Below are 25546 nucleotides of genomic sequence, written 5' to 3' on the forward strand. Positions count from 1 at the left end.
GAAAGAAAGAAAGAAAGAAAGAGAAAGAAAGAAAAAGAAAGAAGCAAAGAAAGAAAGAAGGAAAGAAAGAGAAAGAAAGAAAGAAAAAGAAAGAAAGAAGAAAGAAAGAAAAGGAAGAAAGAAAGAAAGAAAGAAAGAAAGAAAGAAAGAAAACAGATTCAGAGAAATCAAGTACCAGCTCAAGGCCACACACCAGTACATACCTGGGTCCAGATGTGACCTGCGTTTGCTTGTTTGTTAATCCATGTTTAACAGAGTACAAATCCCACAATGATATTGGGAATAGTTAAAATTTTAATTGATACTTGTCACCTGCCAAGTGTATCAGTCAATCCTTATAACAACCTTAGAGGAAATTACTAGTATTCTCTCCACTGGAGAGATGAGGGCATGAGGTTTGCAGAGGCAAAGTAACTTGCCCAAGTTTACATGGCTTAGACAGTGATAAACTTTAAATGAAAAAAAAAAATTTAGGGGCACCTGGGTGGCTCAGTCGCTTAAGCGTCCGACTTCTGCTCAGGTCATGATCTCGTGGTTCGTGAGTTTGAGCCCCATGTCAGGCTCTGTGCTGACAGCTGGGAGCCTGGAGCCCGCTTCTGATTCTGTGTCTCCCTCTCTCTCTGCCCCTCCCCCGCACATGCTCTGTCTCTCTCTGTCTTTCAAAAATAAATAAATAAACATTAAGAAAAAATTTTTAAGTAAATTCTACCTCCAATGTGGATCTCGAACTCACAACTCTAAGATCAAGAGTCATATGTTCTACCAACTGAGCTAGCCAGGCACCCTGACAGTGAGAGAATTTTAACCCAAACAGCCTGACTCCAGGGCCCATCTTAAACCCTAAGCAAGAGTGTGTTAACCCACACCTTTCTGCTTCTCCATGGAGTCTCCTTGGGCTCCTTTCTACCCTCTGGGCTGGACCCAGAGTCTCCTGCAGGAAATGTTTGAGTTGATAATGCAGATAATAGCATATGACTCTCTGACCCAAGGAAGGGGTTAATGATGATGAAATCTTAGGGGACCAAAAGCAAACCCTCTTCCTTCTAAAGACAGCACATGGCAGACTCACAATGCTTCCAGCTCTGAGACTGGAAGACCACCACCTGCTCCAGAAGGCTGGTATGAGGAGTAAATGAGGGATCCAGACTCACAAAAAGTGCTTCCAACAGAGCCTGGTATGGTACCCAGTAAGCATGCACTAGAAGGGAGCTGTCAAAGGGCCTCCATCTAGGGAATTCGAGACCCAGTGGGTTAATTATCCTCAGGCAGAAACCACACTGACTTCCCCAGACAGACCTGAGAGGGGAAAACCCAAACAGACAGTTACAGTTCAGCTAAAATAGGGCTAATCTTTAATCTTTTATGGATACATGTAACACATTAACTATTATAGCCTATCCCCTCGAGGCACCTCAACACCTGGTCAACCAGAGGCGGGGGTTAGGTTGGCTGGGCTAAGTGGAAAGGAGCAGGTAAATAGGCCAATTACCCTTCTGCAACAGACTTTCTTAGGTCCTTGCCTTGAGATTAAGAGGATGAAATGGCTGATGCTGCCTGTCATACAAGGGGTGGGGTAGGGAGATGAACTCTTGAGTCAGCAGCCAGTGAATATTACCGGGCACAAAATAACCTGGGATGTTTTACCGGACTCTCAGCAAACCAAACTCCTTAAGAGCAAGAATTGTATCATTTATTATTTGTCATTGGGTGTTTGCTGTTGGTAGTTACTATTAATAATGATGCCGTTGTTTCCATAATATGAAAAAAAAAAATCCAAAGGTAAAGAATTACTAAGGCTAGATGTCTCCGTGAATTTTGAAGTCATAAAGGTTCAACTACCATATTTTTTCAACTTGAAGATGTACTTTGCGTCTATGTTTATCAGGCTTTGTCTTATAATAGTACTTGTAGATGGAGCTGTTTCTCAATTGCCTGAAATTCTGTTATTACGTAAAAGCTGTGACTTAGAGTGAATAGTGTCTAAGAATCAAGGTGATAGAATAGATCAATCTCCCACTCCAGGCAAGAATTCCTCCTACCATAATCTCTGCCTCAATACTTCTACTGAAAGGGAGTTTACTTCTCATCCAGTCATTTTCACTCCTAGACACCAGCACTGGGGTCCCTATATGTGTTCTTCATATAAAGCTGAAATCTGTCTCCCTATAATTTCCACCCAGCATTTCTAATCCTGTCCTTTGGAACTACACAAAAGAAGTCAAATTTTTCTTAGAATCAGAGAATCTTAGGATAGTAAGCAAAATCTCTGGAGGCAGACAGATCTGAGTTTTAATACTGACTCTACCAGTTATTAGCAAGCAACTTAACTTCTCCCTCACCTGTCAAGTGGGTTAAAGTGCTATGAGATTGAAATGAGATTAATATGTATAAAGTCTCTGATACCTGATGTTCAATAAATGTCAGATACTTCCTTCCTCTTCTCCACCCTCTCATTGCTGATTTCATCATAATTTCATATACTTGAAGACAGATGTTATATTCCACCCTTCTCAAGTCTTTTCCAAATTGAACACTCCCCAGTTCCTAAACCATTCCCCTAATAGTAACTCTGATTCATTACATACCTACAACACACAGTATGTGTCATGCACTGCCAAAGGCCTAACAAGTTAAATAACTTGCCTGAGGCCACATAACCAGTGTCTGGGATTCAAGCCTAGATCTGTCTTGCTCTAAAGCTACATCTTCAAATCTAGATCCTATAGTAGTGCTGTACAATTGCAATAAAATGCTAGCCACATATGTAATTCAAAGTAATCTAGTAGTTATATTTTAAAAAGTAATAAAAAAGGGAAAAATTAAACTTAATGATATATTGTATTAAATTCCAAATACCCCAAATATCAGTTCAACATGTGATCAATTTAAAGAGAATTATGCAGGATTCCTGGGGGGTTCAGTCGGTTAAGCATCTGACTCTTGGTTTCGGCTCAGGTCGTGATCTCACGGTTCATGAGTTCAAGCCCCACATTGGGCTCCACTCTGACAGCGTACAGCCTGCTTGGGATTCTCTCTCTCCCTCTCTCTCTCTCTCTCTGCCCCTCCCCTGCTTGCTCTCTCTCTCAAAATAAATAAACTTAAAAAAATTTAAAGTATGACACGACTTCACATTCTTTTTATCATAGTAAGTCTTCATAACCCCATGTATATCTTACAGCCATAGCAGATCTCAATTTGAACTAGCCAGATTTCAAGTGGTTAGTAACCACACGTGGTTTGTGGCTGCCACACTGGATAGCACATACTAGAGCAAAATTGCAGTGTCCCTGGCCTGGAATCTAAGGACTTAGGTTTCCCACCCCCAAATCCAGTGCTGGCTAAATATAGGAGACCAAGAAAATCATTTAATAATCCTTCTGCTAACCTCTGTTTTCTACTAATCATTCTGTCAACAAAAACAATATTTATCAGGTGCCTGCACCGTGCCAGGCATTATTCCAGGAGCTGGGGATACTGCAGTGAACAAAACAAAGGCCCTGCTTTCACGGAGCTTGCTTATGACTTTAATGGGGTGGGGTGGATAAACAATTCAGTAAGTAAGCAGTATGTCGCCTAGTCAAACGTGCTATGAAGAAAAATAGAGCAGGAAATGAGGGAGGCACACTTCCTATAATTGCAAAAGACTTAAGATGAGAGTTATCTTTAACATGTTCAAGTGAGAGCAATGAGAAGAACGTGGCTAGAGCTGGGTTGTGGGGAGCAGGCACAGATGGGGATGGTGAGAATATGGTCAAAAAGGTAACGTGATGGGGGCAGGTCACGTAGGCATAAGGAGGGCTTTGGATTTTGCTCTGGAGGGATAACATGACTGATGAGGATGCTGGGGTTAATTAGGTTGAAAAGCAATGGTTATACCTTTTCCATAGGACTACACATATAGGAATCAGCCAATAAATGTCAGGTCATTCCTGGGGAAATATTAGCTTGTAACACTAAGAGTGAGGGTCTAGCATTGCATATAATGGTGGTGTAGATCTATCTTAATTCCCATCAGGCCACTCTTGAGAGCTGATGAAGAAACTGTGTATAGGTACATGTGTCTGGAAATTCATACTGATGGTCTGCTGTCCCAATGAAGACTGCTTAGCTTAAAAACTGGTCCTAACTAACTCTTTGAGCCCAGTCTGGTGACTGGCTGGGAAGCATTAATGTATAAACTTTTCTCCTCCTTTGCTGGCACTAACTGTAATAACTGGGGAAAGTCACTGTGGAGAAAGAGTCCAGGAATTCAGAAGGAAGCATGATAAAGAGACAAGCTTGGTGTCAGAAAGAACTGAACTTGTGAATGAGTTCTGCCATTTGCTGGCATTTGGCTTTGGGTAAGTCACCTTACCTCTCTAAACCTCTTTTTCCTCTTCTGTAACATCGAGATGGTAATATGTACATTTTAGCAGTATTTGGCATATCTACACACATATAGTGACAAGTTATTGGTGTAGAGCAACAGTTCAATAATCGGTAGTAATTGTGATGTTTTCAACAAAATTTTTGAACACCTACTACACACAAAGCACATTATTATGAACTGAATGTTGTGTCTCCCCCCAAATTCGTACGTTGAGCCCCTACCCTCCAATGTAACAGTACTAGGAGGTGGGGCCTTTGGGAGGTGATTAGGATTAGATGGGGTCATGATGGAAATGCCCCCGTGAATAGAATTGGTGGTCTTATAAAAAGTCCTCTTATAAAAGTCCTGAGAAGTTTGCTTTACTCTGCTCTTCACCATGTGAGGATACAGGAAGTCAGCAACAGCAGCCCAGAAGTGGGATCTCAATGAACCCAACCCTGCTGGTACCCTAATGTCATACTTCTAGACTCCAGAACTGTGAAGAATAAATTTCTATTGTTTATAACTCACCCATTTGATGGCATTTTGGTATGGCAGCTCCAGCTAAGACACACATTATGTGAAGAAAATAATGATTCTTCCCTTCAGGATGTTCATAATCTGTACCAGGGAGATGAAACATGTACAAAATATATTCAATAAGACAGAATGTGCTTGCACAAATGAGATACAAGATATAAAACCAATAACAGTTACAACCACTTATTGATTGCTTACAATAAGCCAGCCACTGCGCTAAGTGTTTCATGAACATCTCATTTTATTTTTGAAAATTCCACCTTAAAAAGTACTATTTTTATCTCTGTTTCACAAGGAAGGAAGCTGAGGCCCAGAGAGGGGAAGTGAGTTGCCCAAGGTAGCACAGCTGGGTAGTGGCAGAGGACAGCAGTGAGGCCCATCCTAGGCTCCAGGCCTCACAGCTTCATCAGAAAAATCCATCCCTGTAACTCCTAGACTTTGTCCAAGTTTTACCATTTTGTTCACAGATTTCCTGTCCATCTTTTTCTTTTTTAATTTAACCCTACCTTGAAATGCCAGCTAAAATTTGGATAAATACTATGGTGCCTCAAAGGACCCATAATTCACTGGACTTTCCAAAGTTGGTGTCTGTATATGAAAAAAAGAGGGCCAGCAATTTTGCAACCTCCTCCAGTCATTAGAGCGCTGAGAGCTTGTCATTCTGCCCAACATTGTGAATCACCAGGCAGATCAGGAGGCACATCCTAAGCCCTGGGGTATATGCAGCCTTAATAACCATCAGAGTCCTGTGCAAGGTCCAGTTTCTTAGCCACCTTGTCTTCCTGTTCTACACTCTTTCAGGGTGATCTCAATTATTCTCATGCCTTCAGCTACCATCTATGAGGCTCTGACTCTGAAATGACCACCTCCAGCCCAGCTCTCTCTCTTCTAACTCTGGCTGGGCACTAACACTTGTGTGTTTCATAAACACCTCATGCTCAATGTATCTACATATGAACTCACCTTTCCTGCCTCACCCACACTGCTTTGTGTTTCCTAGCTCAGAAAAAAAGCACTACCGTGGCCACCCAAGGTAGAAATCTAGACACCTGTGACTCCTTCTATCTTTAGCTCTGGTTAGTCATCAAATCATTCTGTATTTTTAAAATCTCTTTTTTCTTGCAATTACTTCTCAGCTGGAGTTGCGTCAAAGCTCCTCACTGGTCTTCTTTCTCCAAGCTCTCCTTTCTCAAGCTTTTCTCCACATTGCAACCAGGGTGATCTTCTTATTTTGTATTATTTATTTTGAGAGAGTGAGTGGAAGGAGCAGACAAAGGGGGAGAGAGAGAATTCCAAGCAGGCTCCTCAGTGCAGAGACTGATGCACGCTCGAACTCAAGAACTGTGAGATCATGACCTGAGCCAAATTCCGACACTTAACCAAATGAGCCACTCAGGGGTCCCCCGGGTGATCTTTTTAAAGCTCACAAATGTTCTTTAGACCGGCATGCAAATTCTTCCGGATTTGGGGCCTTACTCCTTCCCTGGACTCGTTTATTTTGGCCCCTAACCTCAGATTCTATATCCTAATTCTACTTAACTCTGTGTCCTTTTGTACATGCTATTCCCCTCACCTGAAACTCCCTTTCCTCCCTTCTTGATCTAACACCTATTGATCCTTCAGAATACTCTGGGCTTTGATGACCTTTTCCAGGAATCCTTCATTGATGCCCCCACGATGGATCAAGTGTCCTGCTTGCTTCCAAAGCAGCTGAGCTGTTGATACCTCATTTTTCTATTGAGTCAAATCACATGGTACAGGCTCCTTAGTTTGACCCTCTGATTCCCACAACTTGCCTATAAACTCTTTTGAGGGTACAGATGGAGTCGACAGCTAACAGAAAGTCTGGAACAGTCTAGACTTTCAAGAAATGTTCAATTAAAAAAAATGAATGGGAGGTGGCGTAGGTAACAGCAGGGGACCCAGAGCTAGAAGTGCAAGTACAGTACAGTAAAGTAATTAAGAGAGAGGGCTCTGAAGTCAACCATCTTACGTTTGTATCGCAGTCTCTCCACTCCTTTGTATGCTAACAACTCGTTGCCTGGGTTTCCCCATCAGTGAAATTACAGTAATGATTGTACGTGGCTCATAGGGCTGCTGTGACGGTCAAATATTAAATTTTGATATTCTGTTCAGTATTGTTTGCATTAAATTTGTAAAATATTGCATTAAAATATCATTTATCTTAGCCACTGTCTTTCTTTCTTTTTTGGCACCAACATTTTTATTTACCCACTTTCCTGCTCTCTTTCAACATTATAAACATTAATGAAACATTACAAACCAAATTAATCTTTTTGATCCAAGGTTTTGTTAGGAACCATTATGTTACAAAGAGGTGGCAAATCTATGCCTACTTTTATGATTCTCTGGCCCCTCTCAACCTCTGGCTGTCACTTCTGGTTGTCCTATTTCGGCTGTCCTTAACAGCCACTGAATTTCTGGTGTCCCTTTGATTCTTTCATTCCAGGAGAGTGCCTCATCCACTTCACTCTAGTCCTCACTTTGTCCGCACCTTATACACTCAACACAAATCAACGTTCAACAAACATTCGTTGAATTTACTTATCTCCCTATATTTTCAACTTGAAGTAAAATATATACAGTAAAGTGAACAAATAGTAAGTGTTTTGCTAAGCTCCCCAATAGTTCACAACATTATACTTCGCAGTAAAGGGTGTCTTTTCACCCTCTCTCCTCTGCTTTCTGCAGCTCCCTTCCCCAGGCTCTCTTTTGCCCGTCAAGAGATTTCCTAAGGCAAAACTTTCCAGGTCGTCGAACTTCAAAAAATATTTTCCTACAGGGTGGCCTATGACATCAACGACACCGGTAAATCCCAGAGGAACGCTCCAAAAGAAGCCACCATCTCCCATACAGCAGCAAGGCATCTTGCGCATGCGCTTCTGCTTGCGAGCCAGAAAAGAGGAGCTTTTTATCCCTTCTCGGCACCCTTACGTCGGTGTGGAGTTTTACGCGACAACCGCCTCTTGCCGGAAATGGAAAGACGAAGAAGAGGTGTTGCAACAGCCAGAGGGCTTTAACTTTAGTGCTGGGGGCTAATTGTCGTTTAAAGGCTCCGAGGTGCTGGGGTGAATATATTACCCATTTTGCGAGTAGAGACTACAGCGCGCTCGGAGGTGTGTTTCTAGTGTAAGTGGGCACGTGTCTTTGATGCTGACTTAAGGGACCTAAACCGTCCTCTTAAAAACACTTTCCGCCTCGCTGGCTTTGAAAGGCGTTTTCAGGGAGGCGGAACGCCTAGATTTTAGTCTGATCCAACCTCTGCCACCTACTTCCTGTGTCCTTGGGCCCCTCTCCCAAAGACACAATATTTTCATCTATAAATTAAAGAGTAGACAAAGTCTCTTAAGTCACTTTTCGGGTCTGAATGTTATCGCATGCCCGAGTCACAGTCTTGGAGGTGAAATACAGTTGGCCCCATTTTATAGGTAAGACCTTGAGTTCCAGGGTGAGAGGATTGATGACTTCTTCAAGATTGCACAGAAAACTTTTAGAGATTTCAGACTTTGAGACTAGAAGATTATGCTGTAACTCCATGACCAAGTCTCCTTTGTATATTTCTGTATTATCAGTTCCTGAAACGGCCTATACCAGCTACTCAAAAAGTTTGAATGGGTAAATGAATCTTTTGATGTCAAGGCCAATGACTCGAGCAGATCTGTTGTCTCTCCATCCTTCTGATGTATTAACAGTGTAACTCTTCTTCAGGTGTTTCTTGTGCTTTACTTGACTGGGGACTCCGAAATCAGTTCTGTTGTTTTCAATTTAATCGGAGACCATGGAGGCACCTCCAGTCACCATGATGCCTGTCACTGGAGGCACCATTAATATGATGGAGTACCTGCTGCAAGGTAAGTGAACAAGGCAACTTGGATGGCCTGTTTTCCTCTTTCTGTTCAGCATCTGTGGAGGTGAGAGGCTGTTAAAGGCAGCCTGCATAATTTCTGGCACCCAGTAGACAACAACTTTTTAAAGTTTAAATGTTGGGGGCGCCTGGGTGGCGCAGTCGGTTAAGCGTCCGACTTCAGCCAGGTCACGATCTCACGGTTCGTGAGTTCGAGCCCCGCGTCAGGCTCTGGGCTGATGGCTCAGAGCCTGGAGCCTGTTTCCGATTCTGTGTCTCCCTCTCTCTCTGCCCCTCCCCCGTTCATGCTCTGTCTCTCTCTGTCCCAAAAATAAATAAACGTTGAAAAAAAAAATTTTTTTTTAAAAATAAATAAATAATAAAGTTTAAATGTTGGGGCTCCCGGGTGGCTCAGTCGGTTAAGCGTCCGACTTCAGCTCAGGTCACGATCTCGCGGTCCGTGAGTTCGATCCCCGCGTCGGGCTCTGGGCTGACGGCTGGGAGCCTGGAGGCCGCTTCCGATTCTGTGTCTCCCTCTCTCTCTGCCCCTCCCCCATTCATGCTTTGTCTCTCTCTGTCTCAAAAATAAATAAACGTTAAAAAAAATATTTAAAAAAAAATAAAGTTTAAATGTTAATTATGGTCACAAACACGTAACATTAAATTAAGTGTACAGTCCAGTAGTGTTAAGTGTATTCGCATTGTTGTATAGCTGATCTCTAGAATTGTTTTATCTTGCAGAACTTAAACTCCGTACCAGTTAAACACTAATTGCTCCTTTCCCCTCCCCTCAGCCCTTGGTAACCACCTTTCTACTTTGTTTCTGATTTTGACTACTTCAGATACATCATATGAGTGGAATCATACAGTGTCTTTTTGACTGGCTTATTTTACTTGGCATTAATGTCCTTAAGGTTTATCCCTATTGTAGCGTGTGACAGGATTCCCCCTTTTTAAGGCGGAATAACATTTTATTGTGTGTAAATACGTTTTCTTTACCCATGCATCTGTCATTTGGGTTGCTTTCACCTCTTGGTTATCGTGAATAATGCTACAGCAAACACGGGTGTGCAAATCTCTCTTCAAGATCCTGCTTTGAATTCTCAATATGTGCACAGAAGTGGGATTATTGGATCATATGGTGATTCCCTGATACTGTTATTAGCTCCATCTTATAGATCAGGAAATAGGTAAAGCAGTTTTCCCAGATGAGAAAACTCCGGAGAGGGTAGTGATTTTCAGGAGGTCATATAATGTTTAGTGGAAGCGTTTAGTCTTTAATTCAGATTATTCTTGTAATAACTTAGTATGAACAACATAAGGTTATTCTCATTCCTCAGGCTACCTCTCATTCAGTCCTTCCCAACTCAGTCAGTGCCACTGTCATTCACCAGTTGCAAGAACAAAACGTTTAGGAGTCAGTCTCTGTTTTTCACTTTACTCCCATAGCTAGCCCATCTCTAAGTCTTACTCATTTTACTTCCAAAGTATATTTAAATTGTTTTAATGTTTATTTATTTGTTTTGAGAGAGAGAAAGAGAGCACAAGCAGGGGAGGGGCAGAGACAGAGGGAGAGAGAGTCCCAAGCAGACTCCGCACTGTCAGTTCAGAGCCCAATGCAGGGCTTCAACCCACAAACTGTGAGATCATGACCTGAGCCAAGATCAAGAGTCAGACGTTTAACTGACTGAGCCACCCAGACGCCCCCCAAAATATATTTTAAATATGTATTTTCTGTACCTGTAGGACCACATCCTGGCTTATCATCGCTCTTCTGACCTACTTTCATAACCTTTTACTCACCACATTGCTTCCACTTTTGATTATCTGTCTCTTTCCAAATAACAGATAGTCCATCTTTTTAAAAAATTGTCTTATTGGGGCACGTGGGTGGCTTATTCGGTTAAGCATCTGATTCTTGATCTCAGCCTGGGTCTTTTTTTTTTTTTTTTTTTTTGATTAAAAAAATGTTTATTTATTTTTGAGAGAGAGTGAGTGGGGGAGGGGCATAGAGAGAGGGAGAGAGAGAGAGAAGAGAGAGAGAGAATCTCAAGCAGACTCTGCACACTGCCACATTTTGCCATATTTGCCTCTTTTTTTTTTTTTGCTATTTTTTTTCCTTTTTTAAGATTTTATTTTTAATCTCTACACCCAAAATGGGGCTCAAACTTAACACTGAGATCAAGAGTCGCATGCTTTACTGAATATGCCAGCTAGGCACCCCTTTTTTGCTATTCTTAAAGAAAATCTCTGACGTTATAACATTTTACCCCTAAACTCTTCAGTCTGCATCTCTAAAAAACAAGGATATTTTTCTTTAAAAAAAAATGTGTATTTATTTTTGAGAGAGGGAGTACACATGCAAGTGGGAGAGGAGCAGAGAGAGGGAGACAGGGTCCAAAGCAGATTCCACACTGACAGCGGAGAGCCAGATGCAGGGCTCAAACTCACAAACCGTGAGATCATAACCTGAGCCAAAGTCGGACGCTTAACCCACTGAGCCACCCCAGATGCCCCAAAGGATAATTTTCTTCATAGCCCTAATGCCATTATTGTTATCTTAAGAAAATTAATAATATATTTCAATATCATCTAACATCTAATCCATATTCAAAAGTTTCCCCCCAGTTGTCCCCAAAATGTGTTTTGGAACCAGGATGCAATCAGGTTTTATGCATTAGATTTGATAATTGTGTCTCTTAAGTCTCTTTTAATTTGGATCAGTCTCCCCTCATTCACACTTTTTTTCTTCATGACCGTGTCTTGTTGAAGAGTCCATACCAGTTTTCCTGGAATGATTCTTTTATAGTATAAATCGGTCATGTCTTTCCCTGTTTTGTTGAAAATAAAGTGTGGAGCTCATAGCTTCCCTGGTGACCTTAGGGTAAAATACCACCCTCACCAGAGACTGTGTGTAAGGCCTACACACTGTGGCCCAGGCCACATCCCCCTTTCACTGATGTCTTCCTTCTCACTCACTGCACTTCAGGCACACTGATACCTTTTCATTTTCTTGAATTCCCCAGCTCCTTTCCTGCCTCTGTGCCATAGAGCTTAATGATCTCTCTGCCTCAGTAGTTTTCTCCAGCTCTTCAAATAACCATCTCATTTTCATCCTCAGGTCTCAGCTCTGTTATAGCCCCTTAGGGAGACCTTCTCTGACTTCCACCCCTCAGGTCTTTTCTCCACCCCCACCAATTGCTCTCTATCCCACCCCCCTTTTATTTCCTTGTATTTCTCTTCACATACTTATTTATTTTTTGTTTCCCCCACTAAATTCTTTTTTTTTTTAATTTTTTTTTAATGTTTTATTTATTTTTGAGACAGCGACAGAGCATGAACGGGGGAGGGGCAGAGAGAGAGGGAGACACAGAATCAGAAGCAGGCTCCAGGCTCTGAGCCATCAGCCCAGAGCCCGTCGCGGGGCTCGAACTCACGGACCGCAAGATCGTGACCCGAGCTGAAGTCGGACGCTTAACCGACTGAGCCACCCAGGCACCCCTCCCCAACTAAATTCTAATCTCCATGAGGACATAGACCTCTACTTCCTAGCATAGTGCCTGTAATTCAAGTATAGGTTGAGGGGGCACCTGGGTGGCTCAGTCAGTTGAGCGTCTGACTTCTCCTCAGGTCATGATCTCCAGTTCATGAGTTCGAGCCCCACATCGGGCCCACTGCTGTCAGCTTGTGGCCCACTTTGGATCCTCTCTCCCTCCCTCTCTGCCTCTCCCCCACTCTCTCTCTCTCTCAAAAATAAATAAACATTATTAAAAAAAAAAAAAGAAGAAGTATAGGTTGAATGAACTTAAACACTTAAAAAGCTCTAATGTTTGAAGAATGAACAAACACGTCTGATACTGTCCCGAATATAGGGTACAATGTATTGAATGTAGGACCTGTTCCCTGCTCCCATGATCTTCCATCCTGTATTTAATCTGTTATTGCTTTTCCTACAACACTGTCCATTGCCAAAAATTCATTCCTTTGAGTCCCATTATCAATGTTTACCACGATAACAGTATATACTCTTACTTTAACAGATTTATTCAATAAATATTTGAATATGTTCCTAGCAGTGGAGGAAGAAAGATGAATAAAGTATCAATGCACAGGGGAGTCTGGGTGGCTCAGTCAGTTATGTGTCCAATTTCGGCTCAGGTCAAGATCTCATGGTTCATGGGTTCAAGCCCTGCGACGGGCTCTGTGCTGACAGCTGGGAGCCTGGAGCCTGCTTCTGATTCTGTGTCTCCCTCTCTCTCTGCCCCTCCCCTGCTCGTGCTCTGTTTCTTTCTGTCTCTCAAAAATAAAAAATGTAAAAAAAAAAAAAAATTAAAAATTAAAAAAAAGTATCAATACACAATTGATATATTGAAAGATGACAAAAGAATTGAAGTAATAATGCTAAAAGAAACTAAAGCAGGGAGGTGGAAAGTGATTGGAGGGAGACCTGCAGTGTTCATTTAGGGTGATTAGAAAAGATGTCTCTGATAAAGTGATACTTGAGCAAAGACTGAAATAAAGTGATGGGATGAGGCATGCAAATACTGGTGAGAAAAAAGTTCTACGTGTAGGGAATAAGGGAAGGGGCTCTGAAGAGCAATACTTTATCAAATACTTGGCATTTTCAGGGAGTAGCAGGAAGATCACTGTGGCTGGAGAGAGTGATGTAGGGGGATAGTGAAGGAAATAATGCTGGACTGGTAGAGACCACAATGTATAGGGCCTTGTAGATGATAGTAAAGACTTTGGGATTTATTTTGAATGACACAGGAAGCCATTGGAGGGTTCTGAGCAGAAGAGTGTCATTATCTGCCTTCTATTCTAAAAAGAACATTTAACTGTTGTGTGGAGAAGAAGCAGGCAAGGGTAGAAGTAGCTATTGGAAAAAACAGGCAAGATATGAAGGAAACTTGGACCAGATGGAAATGAATGAGGGAGTGAGAAGTGGTTGGATTCTGCATGTATTTTAAACATATGGATTGGATGTAGGTGTGGGGGAAAGTGAGGACTCCAGATGATTCTGTGGTTTGGAGCCTGGGCAAGTGGAGGCAGAGAGTTTCCATTGATTATGATGGAGAAGACTGCAGAAGGAATAGGATTCTGGAGGAAATCCCACAGCTGGATACTGAACATATGAAGGTGAAGATGTCTGTTAGGTATCAAAGTGGAGAAGGTGAGTAGACAGTTGGATATATGAGTCTGTGGTTCATGAGATATAAATATGGGAGTCCTCAGGCCATAGATGATATTTAAAGCCATAGCATTAAATGAGGTCACCTAGGGAGGAAGAGATTGTTGATAAAGAGGACCAGGATTGAGTCCTAGGATCCTCTAGTAATTAGGGAAGATGAGAAAGACCCAGCAAAGTAGACTTAAAAGGAATGGTCAGTGAATTAGGTGAAGAACTAAGAGTTGTGTCCCAGAGGCCAAGAGAAGATAGATTTTAAAGTGGGTATAATCTAATAATCTTACCAAAATGCTGCTAGGAGGATGAATAAGAGAACAAAAATTAGTGTATTTCTATGGAGCATTTGGTTGTCTTACTTCAATATAGTATGTAAAAAAGAAGTGTTATAATCTATAGATGGAAAACTTGTGTTTGCTGGAAATAGAAGATAATTTTTTTAAATAAATGGCAACAAAAGAGTGTTGTTATTATTCTAGATAGATGCTCTTGCTGTTAAAGACCCTGAACCCAAAGCCTGCTGGAGATTAGCATTTAGAGAAGGCCTAAGGACTTTCTAGTACTACCAGATGAGACAATGCAAAACACTGAAAGGGAATTAACTTTATCATAATGTTGTCCAATACTTTGGCAGTATAATCCCTCAAAAATCTCATATATTGGACCAGTACTTTACAGAACACTGCAGTAAACTGTTTTGGCTTTTCATTGAAGTTTTTTCAATCTTTTACTAATCCCAGTACCCTAACTTAAAGATGGGACTCAACAATGCTCTTTCCTTCTTCAGGAAGCGTTTTAGATCACAGTTTGGAAAGCCTCATCCACCGCCTTCGTGGTTTGTGCGACAACATGGAACCCGAGACTTTCCTTGACCATGAGATGGTATTCCTCCTTAAGGGCCAGCAGGCCAGTCCGTTTGTTCTAAGGGCCCGGCGTTCTATGGATAGGGGAGGGGCACCCTGGCATCTGCGCTACCTGGGACAGCCAGAAATGGGAGACAAGAACCGCCATGCCCTGGTGCGAAATTGTGTGGACATTGCAACATCTGAGAACCTCACTGACTTCTTAATGGAAATGGGCTTCCGCATGGACCATGAGTTTGTCGCCAAGGGTCACTTATTTCGTAAGGGTATCATGAAGATTATGGTGTACAAGATCTTCCGCATCCTGGTGCCAGGAAACACAGACAGCACTGAGGCCTTGTCACTTTCTTATCTCGTGGAACTAAGTGTTGTCGCACCAGCTGGGCAGGACATGGTCTCTGATGACATGAGGAACTTTGCTGAGCAGCTGAAACCTCTGGTTCACCTAGAGAAAATAGACCCCAAAAGGCTCATGTGACTAAGACAGTCTGTCTGCCACTGGGGCCTGCCCTCACCTGTTACAAAAAAGAAAATGTAGTAAATTCCCCTTTTCACCACTGCCAGCCAGGCATTCTTCCCTCAGAAAGGAGGACAGTGAGAACTTAGTTGGTTCTTTGCACAGTTTTCCTCATGTGGCAAACTTGTGACAGGCTTTCCGGATTAAAGGCTCAGGATAACCTGAAGAATCGATCCAATTCCTCTGTATAAAGATGGAAAACCAGAATAAATTAGCTTTTAGAAAGAAAAATCTTTTGAATTTCTTTTTGCTATTTGTGTATCAGATTTGTAAAGTAGAGGCTGTGAGCTTGTATTAGTTGGTAATAAAGCCTATGAAGAAAAACATCTGTGATTTTGATTCTTTGTTACCCTGCTGATTTGGGGTGGATTAACTACCAGTTGGAACAGCAACAACAAAAAAAAGGCAGTTTTTAGTTTTATTATTTTTTTATTTTTATTTTTTTAATGTTCTTTTTTAAGTTTATTTATTTTGAGAGAGAGCAAGTGTGAGAGGAGGAAGGACAGGGAGAGGGAGAGAGAGAATCAGAAGAAGCTCCACATACCATCAGCGTGGAACCCAATGTGGGACTTGATCTTGTGAACTGTGAGATCATGACCTAAACTAAAATCAAGAGTCCGCCAGTTAACCAACTGAGCCTCTCAGGTGCCTGGAAGTTTTTAGTTTTAAGTTTGGTAGAGGTGAGGGGTGCCTGGGGGTGCCAGTTGGCTAAGCGTCTGACTCTCGGTTTCAGCTCAGGCCATGATCTCACGGTTTTGTGAGTTCAAGCCTTGCATCACGCTCTGTGCTGGTGGTGCAGAGCCTGCTTGGGGTTTTCTCTCTTCTCCCTCTCTCTCTGCCCCTCCCCTGCCCACACTATTTCTGTCTCTCTCTAAATAAATAAACAGGAGCACCTGGGTGGCTCAGTCAGTTAAGTGTCCAACTTTGGCTCAGGTCATGATCTCACAGTTCATGAGTTTGAGCCCCGTGTGAGGCTTTGTGCTGACAGCTCAGAGCCTGGAGCCTCCTTTGAATTCTGTGTCTCCTTCTCTCTCTGCCCCTCCCCTGCTCTTGTTCTGTCTCTCTCTGTCTCTCAAAATAAATAGGTAAACAAACAAATAAACTTTAAAAAAATGTTAAAATTTTTTGATAGAGGTGGTAGTTTTTACCTTTAACCAAAGTGGCACATTTATTGAAAAAATTTTAAATACAAACAAAAATAAGAAAATAACCTATAATCCTATTATTCAAAGAGATAACCTATTTCTATTCTGGTATATATCCTTCTAGTCTTTTATAAATTTATATATATGAGATATATTTTTTAATGTTTATTTTGAGAGAGAGGAAAAAAAAGCATGAGTGGGGGAGGGGCAGACAGGGAGGGAGAGAGAGAATCCCAAGCAAGGTCCAGGCTCAGCACAGAGCCTGAAATAGGGCTTGATCTCATAACCTGAACCAAAATCAAGAGTTGGATGCTTAACTGACTGAACCACCCTGGCACCCCAAGGTATATTTATTTTATAAAATTACTCTGGGGCACCTGGGTGGCTCAGTCAATTAAACGTCCGACTTCAGCTCAGGTCATGAACTCACAGTTCATGAGTTCAGTTCCTACATTGGGCTTATTGCTGTAATCACAGAGCCCACTTCAGATCCTCTGTCTCCCTCTCTCTATGCCCTTCGTGTGCACTCTCTATGTGCACTCTCTGAAAAATAAACATTAAAAAATATATATATACTGGTTTATACCCTCCTTTTTCTGTTTATCATTAACATCTTTCCTGGACATTAGACTATAGTGTCCTTCTGTAAAAACAAACAAAAAACTTCATTTAAACAGGGAAACCAAGGTAGAGATTAGTCAGCTTTCTCTGGGCTATACAGCTATTAATTAGTTGGTGTGTAAATATTGATACTTATAATTGCTATCTGTATCCCTTATGGATTTTTCATAACTTAATTGATTCCCATACTTTGGGATTTTTAGTTTGATCCCAATTTTTGGCTTTTATAAATAATCCTGTAATGCTAGTGTTTTTCATTGTTGACATCATCATTGACATCTCTGACTATTCTTAAGGATAAATCCTAGGGAACTGTGGAGTCAAAGAGTATGCACTATTTTAAGACTTCTGCCATGCATTGCCAAATGCCTTCCAGAAATGTCCCAGTTTTCACTCCCACCAGCGGTAGATGAGGTTCCCAAAAATGTTGCCAAAACTGGGTGTGACTGTGAAAACTTGTTTTCCCCATTTGATGATAAATGGTAACTAGTTTTAGTTTTCTTTTTAAAATAGTCACCAGTGAGATTAAAATTTTTTATGTTTACTGGACATTTTTTTCTTACGTGACTTGCCTTTTCATTGATTGTTCATCTTATCTAGTCATTTATAAAGAGCTTTTATAAAAATTTTCCCCATTTATCATTTGTATTTAATTTTTTCTTTTTTTAAGTCACAGTTCTTAGTGGGATAAATGTGTTGCTCATTTAAATACTTGTAGAGTTTTTTTTTTAATACACTGGAGAGAGTTTGGCTTGCTAAAAATTGTAGGTTATTCAAAATGTTCATTTTTTTCTGGAACCTTCACTTAGATCACACCACAGTTGAGCTACATTGGACAAATCATAATTCTCTTTGGATCTCAGTTACTTGAAATATTATATGAATATTCTGTTAGGATGCTTTAGACTACAAGTAACAGAAAACCTATCCAAAGCTACCTTAAACAGTAAGGATGGCATTATCTCATGAAATGATAAGTTCTAAGATGGGGCAGCTTCCAAGTTGGGTAGCTAGTTATTTCTCTGGCTCTGGAATCCTGATCTTGGCTTTCCCCTGAATGTTTTCAAGATAGTTTCCCCCACCCCCTCAGTTACAGATTGCAAAAGTGGGTAAATCCTGTTCCTTTCTTCACAGCATATTAGCATAATGATTCAGGCAAGTCCCTTTTCTTGTTTTGTACTCTTCCCCTTTATTCCTAAACTCTATTTTCCTTCCCTCTATCCTATAGGCACCCATTCTGATATGTTTGATGTATGTCTGTGATGCTTGTCTTGCAATATGTAGAGTTATGTGACCATATTCAATTCACACAAACGATACTGTGCTATAAACATTTTTTTATTTTTAAAAATTAACATTGCTTTTGTGATATGCTCTTGTTGCTATATATAAACCTACCTCCTAACTTCCAGCTTGCATATTCTTTTTTTTTTTTTAAGTTTATTTATTTATTTTGAGAGAGACAGGGAGAGAGAATGCATGTGCAGGACAGGGGCAGAAAGAGAGGGAGAGAGGATCTTTTTTCTTTTTTAATCTTTATTTATTTTTGAGAGCGAGACAGAGACAGAGCATGAGCAGGGGAGGGGCAGAGAGACAGGGAGGCAGAGAATCTGAAGCAGGCTCCAGGCTCTTAGCTGACAGCACAGAGCCTGACTGGCTGGAACTCACAGACAGTGAGATCATGACCTGAGCCGAAATTGGAGGCTTAACTGACTGAGCCACCCAGGCGCCCCAAGGGAAAGAGAATCTTAAGCAGGCTCCACACTCCCAATGTGGGGCTCGATACAGGGCTCAATCCCATGAACTGATATTATGACCTGAGCTGAAATCAAGAGTGAGACACTGAACCACCTGAGCCACACAGGTGCCCCTGGCAGGTGCTTTAAATGTTTTAACTCACGTGTTTCTCACAATAACCCTCTGAGGTAGACCTTGTAACTCCCATTTTATAGATGAGAGTGAGATACAGAGAATTTGCTCAAATTTTCTTCTTCCAGTGTTCAAAGTCAGAATTAGTAAATGGTGGAACCTGAATTTCAACTCCGCGTAGCTCCAGAATCCAGGCACATAACTGCGCATACACTGTATTTTACTCCTTCAGTCCCTTGAGGATGGGAATCTAGATTGTCATTCACTCTCTTATTACCATAAAAAGTGCTAAAATAAGCAAATTTGTGAATTGATGTGGAATATTCCTCTGAACCGTATACCTATGAGCATGCTCAAGTTTTCCAGATATTCCAGATATCTTTTCAGAATGGCTGTGCCCTTTGACATTGCTATCACCAGTGCACAAGAACTCCTATCCGCCTCCTCTTTGTACTTTGTGCTAGTTTGAAGGATGTCAAGTGGCAGCTTTTGGTTGTCTTGATTTGCATTTCTCTGGTCATAATCAATCTGAGCTTTTTTTAAGCCTTTTTTTTAATACACCTTTTTTGTATATGAAATTATACAGACTTCTTAGTTTGTGACACTAAAGTATCTATACACCCTTTGCATACTTTTCTATTCGGTTTCCTATCCTGTTAGTTGGTAGGAGTTAATGGGTATATTCTAGACATTCCTTGTTTGCTTTAAACATTGCAGATCCTTCTCCTGGTCTGTCAGTCACCTCCCTGTTAAGCTTTTCTGTGATGTGATGTTGTTAATTCAGCAGATGTCCTAAATTTTGACCTTAGGATTTGGAATCTTCTTTAGGAAGCCTTTATTTACCCAGAGGTAACAGTTTTTCCTTTATTAGCTTTATAGTTTTCATTTCTTACATTTAGGTCTCTCATCTCGAGTCCACACTTAACATAGTTTCATGTAAAAATCCAGATTTTTTTTCTCCATACAGTGAGCGATCTTTCGAATGCGTTGTGGTGCCACATTTATCACATACTAAGTTCCCATGTATATGCATTCTTTCTAAACTCTGCATTCTATTCCATTGGTCTGTTCCTTCCTTTCAGTACCAGCAACACGATGTTTTTATTACTGAGGCTTTGTGGTGGAGCCAGTTCTACCAGTAGGGCAGGTGACCTATTTTTATTTCCCTCTCAAAATCGACTTAGCTTCCATACTCATTGTAGAATAAGTTTCGGTTTCTCACCATTATTGCTAGAATTTTTATTGGAACTTCATTGAGTATATATAGATCAATCTGGGGGGAGAACTGACCTCTTTGCATGGAACACTCCACTTCTTTCAGATCCTGCTAAAATGTCAAAAAAAAAAAAAAAAAGCGCCTTCCCTGACCATCCTAACCAGCCCACTCATTCCCATCACTCTCTGTTTATCTTATTTAATTTTTTTCATAGCATCTATTACTAACCAACTTCAGATTATTTATTTACTGCTTCTCTTCTAGAATGTAAGATTCATGAGGAATGTCCCAATATCTGACCTTTGGTAGTCACTCTGAATGTTAAAAAATGAATAAAATCTTTATACTGCTGAGGTTATCCCAATTATGACATTTATTCAGGTTTTCTTATGTCCCCAAATAGAGTTGAAAAAAATTTTTTTGATATTTATTTATTTTAGAGAGAGAGTGAGCGAGCAGGAGAGGGGCAAAGAGAGAGGGGGACAGAGAATCCCAAGTGCATGCCACACTGACAGCACAGAGCCTGATGCAGGGCTCGAATTCATGAACCATAAGATCATGACCTGAGCTGAAGTTGCACTCTCGACCAACTAAGCCACCCAGCTGCCCCAAGTTGGAAAAAAAAAATTAATAAACTTCTTAGGTATTGCTTTTAGGCTAATTTCTGTAGACCATAAGTCAGCAAACTGCACTTGTATAGGTCAGCCTGCTGTCTGGTTTTGTAAACAAAGTTTTATTGGAATATCCACATTTATTTAAATATTTCTATGACCGCTTTTGTACTACAATGCCAGAGTTTAGTGGCCACAACAGAGATCACATAAAGCAGAAATTATTTACTGTCTAGCCCTTTACAGAAAGTTTGTTGATCCTTGCTATAGACTATAGTTTAGTTGCTATTGTAGATTGTGTTATCTTTTTATTACATTTTAAGGTGAATATTCCTGTTATAGAAGACTATTGGGTTTTGTAAAATGATTTCTATTCTTACAAACTTGATCGATAACGCTTTTATAGTTCTGATAATTTGCCTGATGATTATGTTGTGTTTTCCATAATAGACTATCATATCATTGGCAAGAGTGGCAAGCAGAGAGAGTACATACCTCTTTCACGTTTTTCTTGTCTAAAGGAATTGGCCAGACTCTCCAATACTTGAGCTAACACTACTGGTAATAATGCACACCCACGACTTAGTCCTAATCTTGATGCTATTGCTTCACGTATGATGGAAAATCATGTCATTATCAACAATAGCCAAACTATGGAAAGAGCCCAAATGTCCATCGACTGATGAATGGGTGAAGAAGATGTGGTATATATATGGAGTATTACTCAGCCATCAAAAAATGCCATCTTGCCATTTGCAACCATGCGGATGGAGCTAGAGTGCAATTATGTCAAGTGGAATAAGCGAAAGACAAATACCATATGATTTCACTCATAAGTGGAATTTAAGAAACAAAACAGATGAACATATGGGAAGGAAAAAAATAAAAGAGTGAGAGGGAAGCAAACCATAAGAGAGTCTAATAATTGAGAACAAACGAAGGGTTAATGGAGGGGGGTTGCTAAATGGGTGATGGGTATTACGGAGAGCACTTGTCATGATGAGCACTGGGTGTTACATGTAACTGATGAATCACTACATTCTCCCGAAACCAAGATTACACTGTATGTTAAGTAACTAGAATTTAGTAAACATTTGGAAGAAAAAAATCATGTGATTTTTACCCTTTGGTCAATTCAGGTGGTGAATTATATTGACAGACTTTCTGCTATTGGGCCATCCTTGCATTCCTGGCATCACTCCATTGCATCATGATATTATCTTTTAAAAACCCTGTTGGGTTTGAGTACCTGTTATTTTGTTTAGGGTATTTCAATTGTGGACTACCTTAATTGTCATCCAGAGATCTATGCAAAGTGACTACTCCCTATTTTTCCAACCTCTCTGCTAGAACTACAAGCTAAGCACTATGCTCAGTGCTGGGTTACAGCAATGGCTAAGATACAGTTCCTGTCTTTAATAACTCCCATTATAATGGCAGAAACAGACATTTATACAGTTTGTATAGTCATAAAAGGTATGTGAACAAAGGTCTCCTTCCCCAAATGAATGACCAAGCAGGTCTGCTTCCTTTTCCTTATACACCTCAACACACTTGTGTATGTATTATCTTTCTTTTCTTTTTTTTTTAAATAAGTTTATTTATTTATTTTGAGAGAGAGAGGGAGAGAGCACAAGTGGGAGAGGGGCAGAGAGAGAGAGAGAGAGAGAGAGAGAGAGAGAGAACCCCAAGCAGGCTCCACACTGTCAACACAGAGGTCAATGCGGGGCTTGAACCCACGAACCGTGAGATCATGACCTGAGCTGAAATCGTCAGACACTCAACCGACTGAGCCATCCAGGTGCCCCTGTATTATCTTTCTTAACACCTTTTCCTCTGCCTCTCCCACTCATCTCTGTGTGACTTTTACATAATCAAAAAGGATCAAACAATGGAAAGCATGTAACAGTGGTTAAGAGCTCAGGCTTGAGAGACAAATAGGTTCCAATTCTAGCCGTGCCATTTACGAGCCATGTGACCTTGCACATACTGCATCACCTCCCAGAGAATCCATTTCCTCATCTGTGAAACTGAGGATACCTTCATTGCATAGAGGATCCGATGAACTAACCTGTATAAAGGCTTTCGACACAGGTGACAGTTACCAGAATTTTCCCTTTCTGTCCTGCAATCATTCCCAGACCACAAGAAGGGCACAAAGTCTCTTTTTTCCTGACTTCTGACATTTTATGGCAGCTAAGTGGCATCATTTGTTTCACTTTTCATTGTGTTCTCTGTATAGTTATCCTTTATAGACCTTGGCTTCTCATACTACCATTTAATAGCCGTGTGTGTCTTAGACAAGTTATTTAAATTCTCAGAATGTCTGTATTCTTATCTGTAAGTAGGCATATAATAATACCTCTTCACAGAATTGTCATATGAATTAAATGACCAATATGTATAAAGACCTAGCAGAGTGCTGCTTGGCATTTAAGTGCTTAATACTTGATAGCTGTTTTCTGTTTCAGTCTTATTAATATGCTTTTTTTACAGGGAAGGATTGTGTTTTATAGTATGGCATAATGGTTAAGACTCTGGGGTCTTGAGTTCAAATGTGAACTCCACCACAAGTATGTTGCTCAAGCTGGGTAGACCTCTCTAGGCCTTAGTTTTCTTATCCGCAAAATGGGAATAATGAAAGAACCCAGTTTCTAGAAGCTATTGTAGGGATTAAATGAAATAATCCACTCACCAAGCATTTAGTGCAGTGCCTGGCATAAATATTATTTATTGACCAATTATTATGTGCCAGGTAATGTGCTACATGCTTTATTTAGCAATGTTCTATTTTATTTCTGTGAACTCCATAACCCCTGCCTCCCTTAGTACTACTCATATAATAACCTTCCAAATATTTATCGAATAAGTGAGTGAGTGGATTAGTGAGTGAATGCTGAGTTGTACGCCACAAGAATCTTGCTTCTGTGAGCTGGTCTGTCCCAGGTTAACACTCCTCATTCCTTTATGATGAGTTAGTGTGTAAGCCATGAGATTCAGCATCTGTAAAAAGCAGGAGGAGATTATGGAAAGGGGGAGGTTTGAGACCCTGGCTTTTTTTTTTTTTTTTTTTTTTACTCTAGGGAAATCATTCATGCTTTAATGCTTGAACTTATTTCTCAGAACTGGTAAAATGAATTTTAAAACATTGCTGTAGACAAAAGTAAAATTTACAACATTCAATGTCATGGAGAACATAGAGAAAGGAACACCTTTTTGAAGATATACATCCGATGCAACTGTCCTTGAGGCATTTACCCTAAGGAAATAATTACGGGTGTGCACAAAGGTGTAGTTTAAGGCTGGTCATCTTGGTGATGTGTATAGCAGCAAACAATGGAAATAATCTAGATGTCACGTAAAAGGAGATGGGATAATTAAATGAAACTTTATTCATAAATGAGATACCTTGCAGCCCTTCAAAAAAAATTTGTAGTAATGAGTTTAATGATATGGAAAAATATTCCAGATAGTTAACTTATTAACTTTGTCACGTTAGGCAAATTACTTGTCTGCCTCAGTCTCCTTATCAGTAAATGGGAATATTAATATTGCCTTCCTTATGGCTTAAATTAGTTATATGTAAGAATACTTGGATTATACCTGTCCCATAGTAAACATTTATAGATATAAGCTGTAATTATTTCTATGTGAAGTAAAATTTAAAAACAATGTGTATGGTATGCTATTACTTACAAAACATATATATCGGGAAAATGGTATGAAATACTTCAAAATGTTAACAGTTATTGCTTGCTGTTAGAAATAATGCTGTACTTTTTAGTGTTTTCCCTTTTTTTAAATGATAAATGTAAACCTAAAAATAATAATAATTTTTAAAGAAAACCGAACAGGAAAAGATCATTTCTTCAGTAGGGGAGTGGGAGTGACTGGCATTTTCCACCCTGTCTGTGCCCTTCTCGTTAGCTGGTGTGTCTGGTGTTTAAAAGATAGTCTCCCCTCTTCTCAAAGGAGAGATGGACCCACAGTCCAGAATGCCCTTAGACAGTGGCAAGTTCTTAGCATAGTGGGGCTGACAGTATAGAACCAACACTGAACTCTAGAGGGGAACAGGATATGAGTCACCACACTGTTATTTTGTCAAGTTGACTATAATTGTTACCATGTTTTCCTTGGAGGTGTGACTGTGAAGTGATGAGACTAATTAAAAAAAAAACAAAACAAAAAAACACAAGTATACCAGAAGATGAACATCTAAATAAGTGGCTCAGCTCCCTTCAAAGGTCTCATTTGGAGAAACTACACAGTTACTTACAAATTTTTGCTATTGTTCATGTAATTTTTTTGGATTTTTTGTGGGGCGAAGGGGGAAGTCAAAGGAATTGACCTCAAAATTGGTTTGGGTGAAATGTTTTTCCAGCTCCTAATTTATTAAAATTGTGATACTGAGTTCTTTTCTTTCTTCCTTTCTTCCTTCCTTCCTTCCTTCCTTCCTTCCTTCCTTCCTTCCTTCCTTTCTTTCTTTCTTTCTTCCTTTCTTTTTATTTTAGAGAGAGAAAGCACAAGCAGGAGAGAGGGGCAGAGAGGGAGGGAGAGAGAATCTTAAGCAGATGCCATGCTCAGTGCAGAGCCCTACTCGGGGCTCCATCCTACAACCTTAGGATCATGACCTAGTCAAAATCAAGAGTTGGATGCTCAACTGACTGAGCCACCCAGATGCCCCAATACTAAGTGCTTTTTTAAGACGCAGTGAAATGGGTATTATTCAAGTGTTTCTTGTGGCATTATAAATTAATAAAAACCTA

At 40.4% G+C, this 25546-nt stretch overlaps 1 protein-coding gene across 9 annotated transcripts in view; it reads left to right on the forward strand.

Moving 5' to 3' along the window:
* Positions 1–7842: 7842 nt before the first annotated feature.
* Positions 7843–25546, forward strand: part of LOC122480177 (mediator of RNA polymerase II transcription subunit 18) — a 135599-nt gene continuing 117895 nt past the window's right edge. For 2 of the 9 annotated variants that reach the window (XM_043574220.1, XM_043574224.1), the window contains exons 1-2: positions 7877–8038; positions 8618–8760. In XM_043574220.1, the coding sequence (XP_043430155.1) occupies positions 8688–8760 (73 nt within the window). In that variant the 5' untranslated portion in view covers positions 7877–8038; positions 8618–8687. Of the gene's footprint in view, positions 8525–8617; positions 8761–14725; positions 15645–25546 lie in introns of those variants that run through there. The other 7 variants (XM_043574230.1, XM_043574234.1, XM_043574232.1 and 4 more) reach the window with 7 other exon arrangements.

The sequence above is a fragment of the Prionailurus bengalensis genome, chromosome C1 (genome assembly GCF_016509475.1).
Source record: "Prionailurus bengalensis isolate Pbe53 chromosome C1, Fcat_Pben_1.1_paternal_pri, whole genome shotgun sequence".
In the NCBI taxonomy this organism is placed as follows: Eukaryota; Metazoa; Chordata; class Mammalia; order Carnivora; family Felidae; genus Prionailurus; species Prionailurus bengalensis.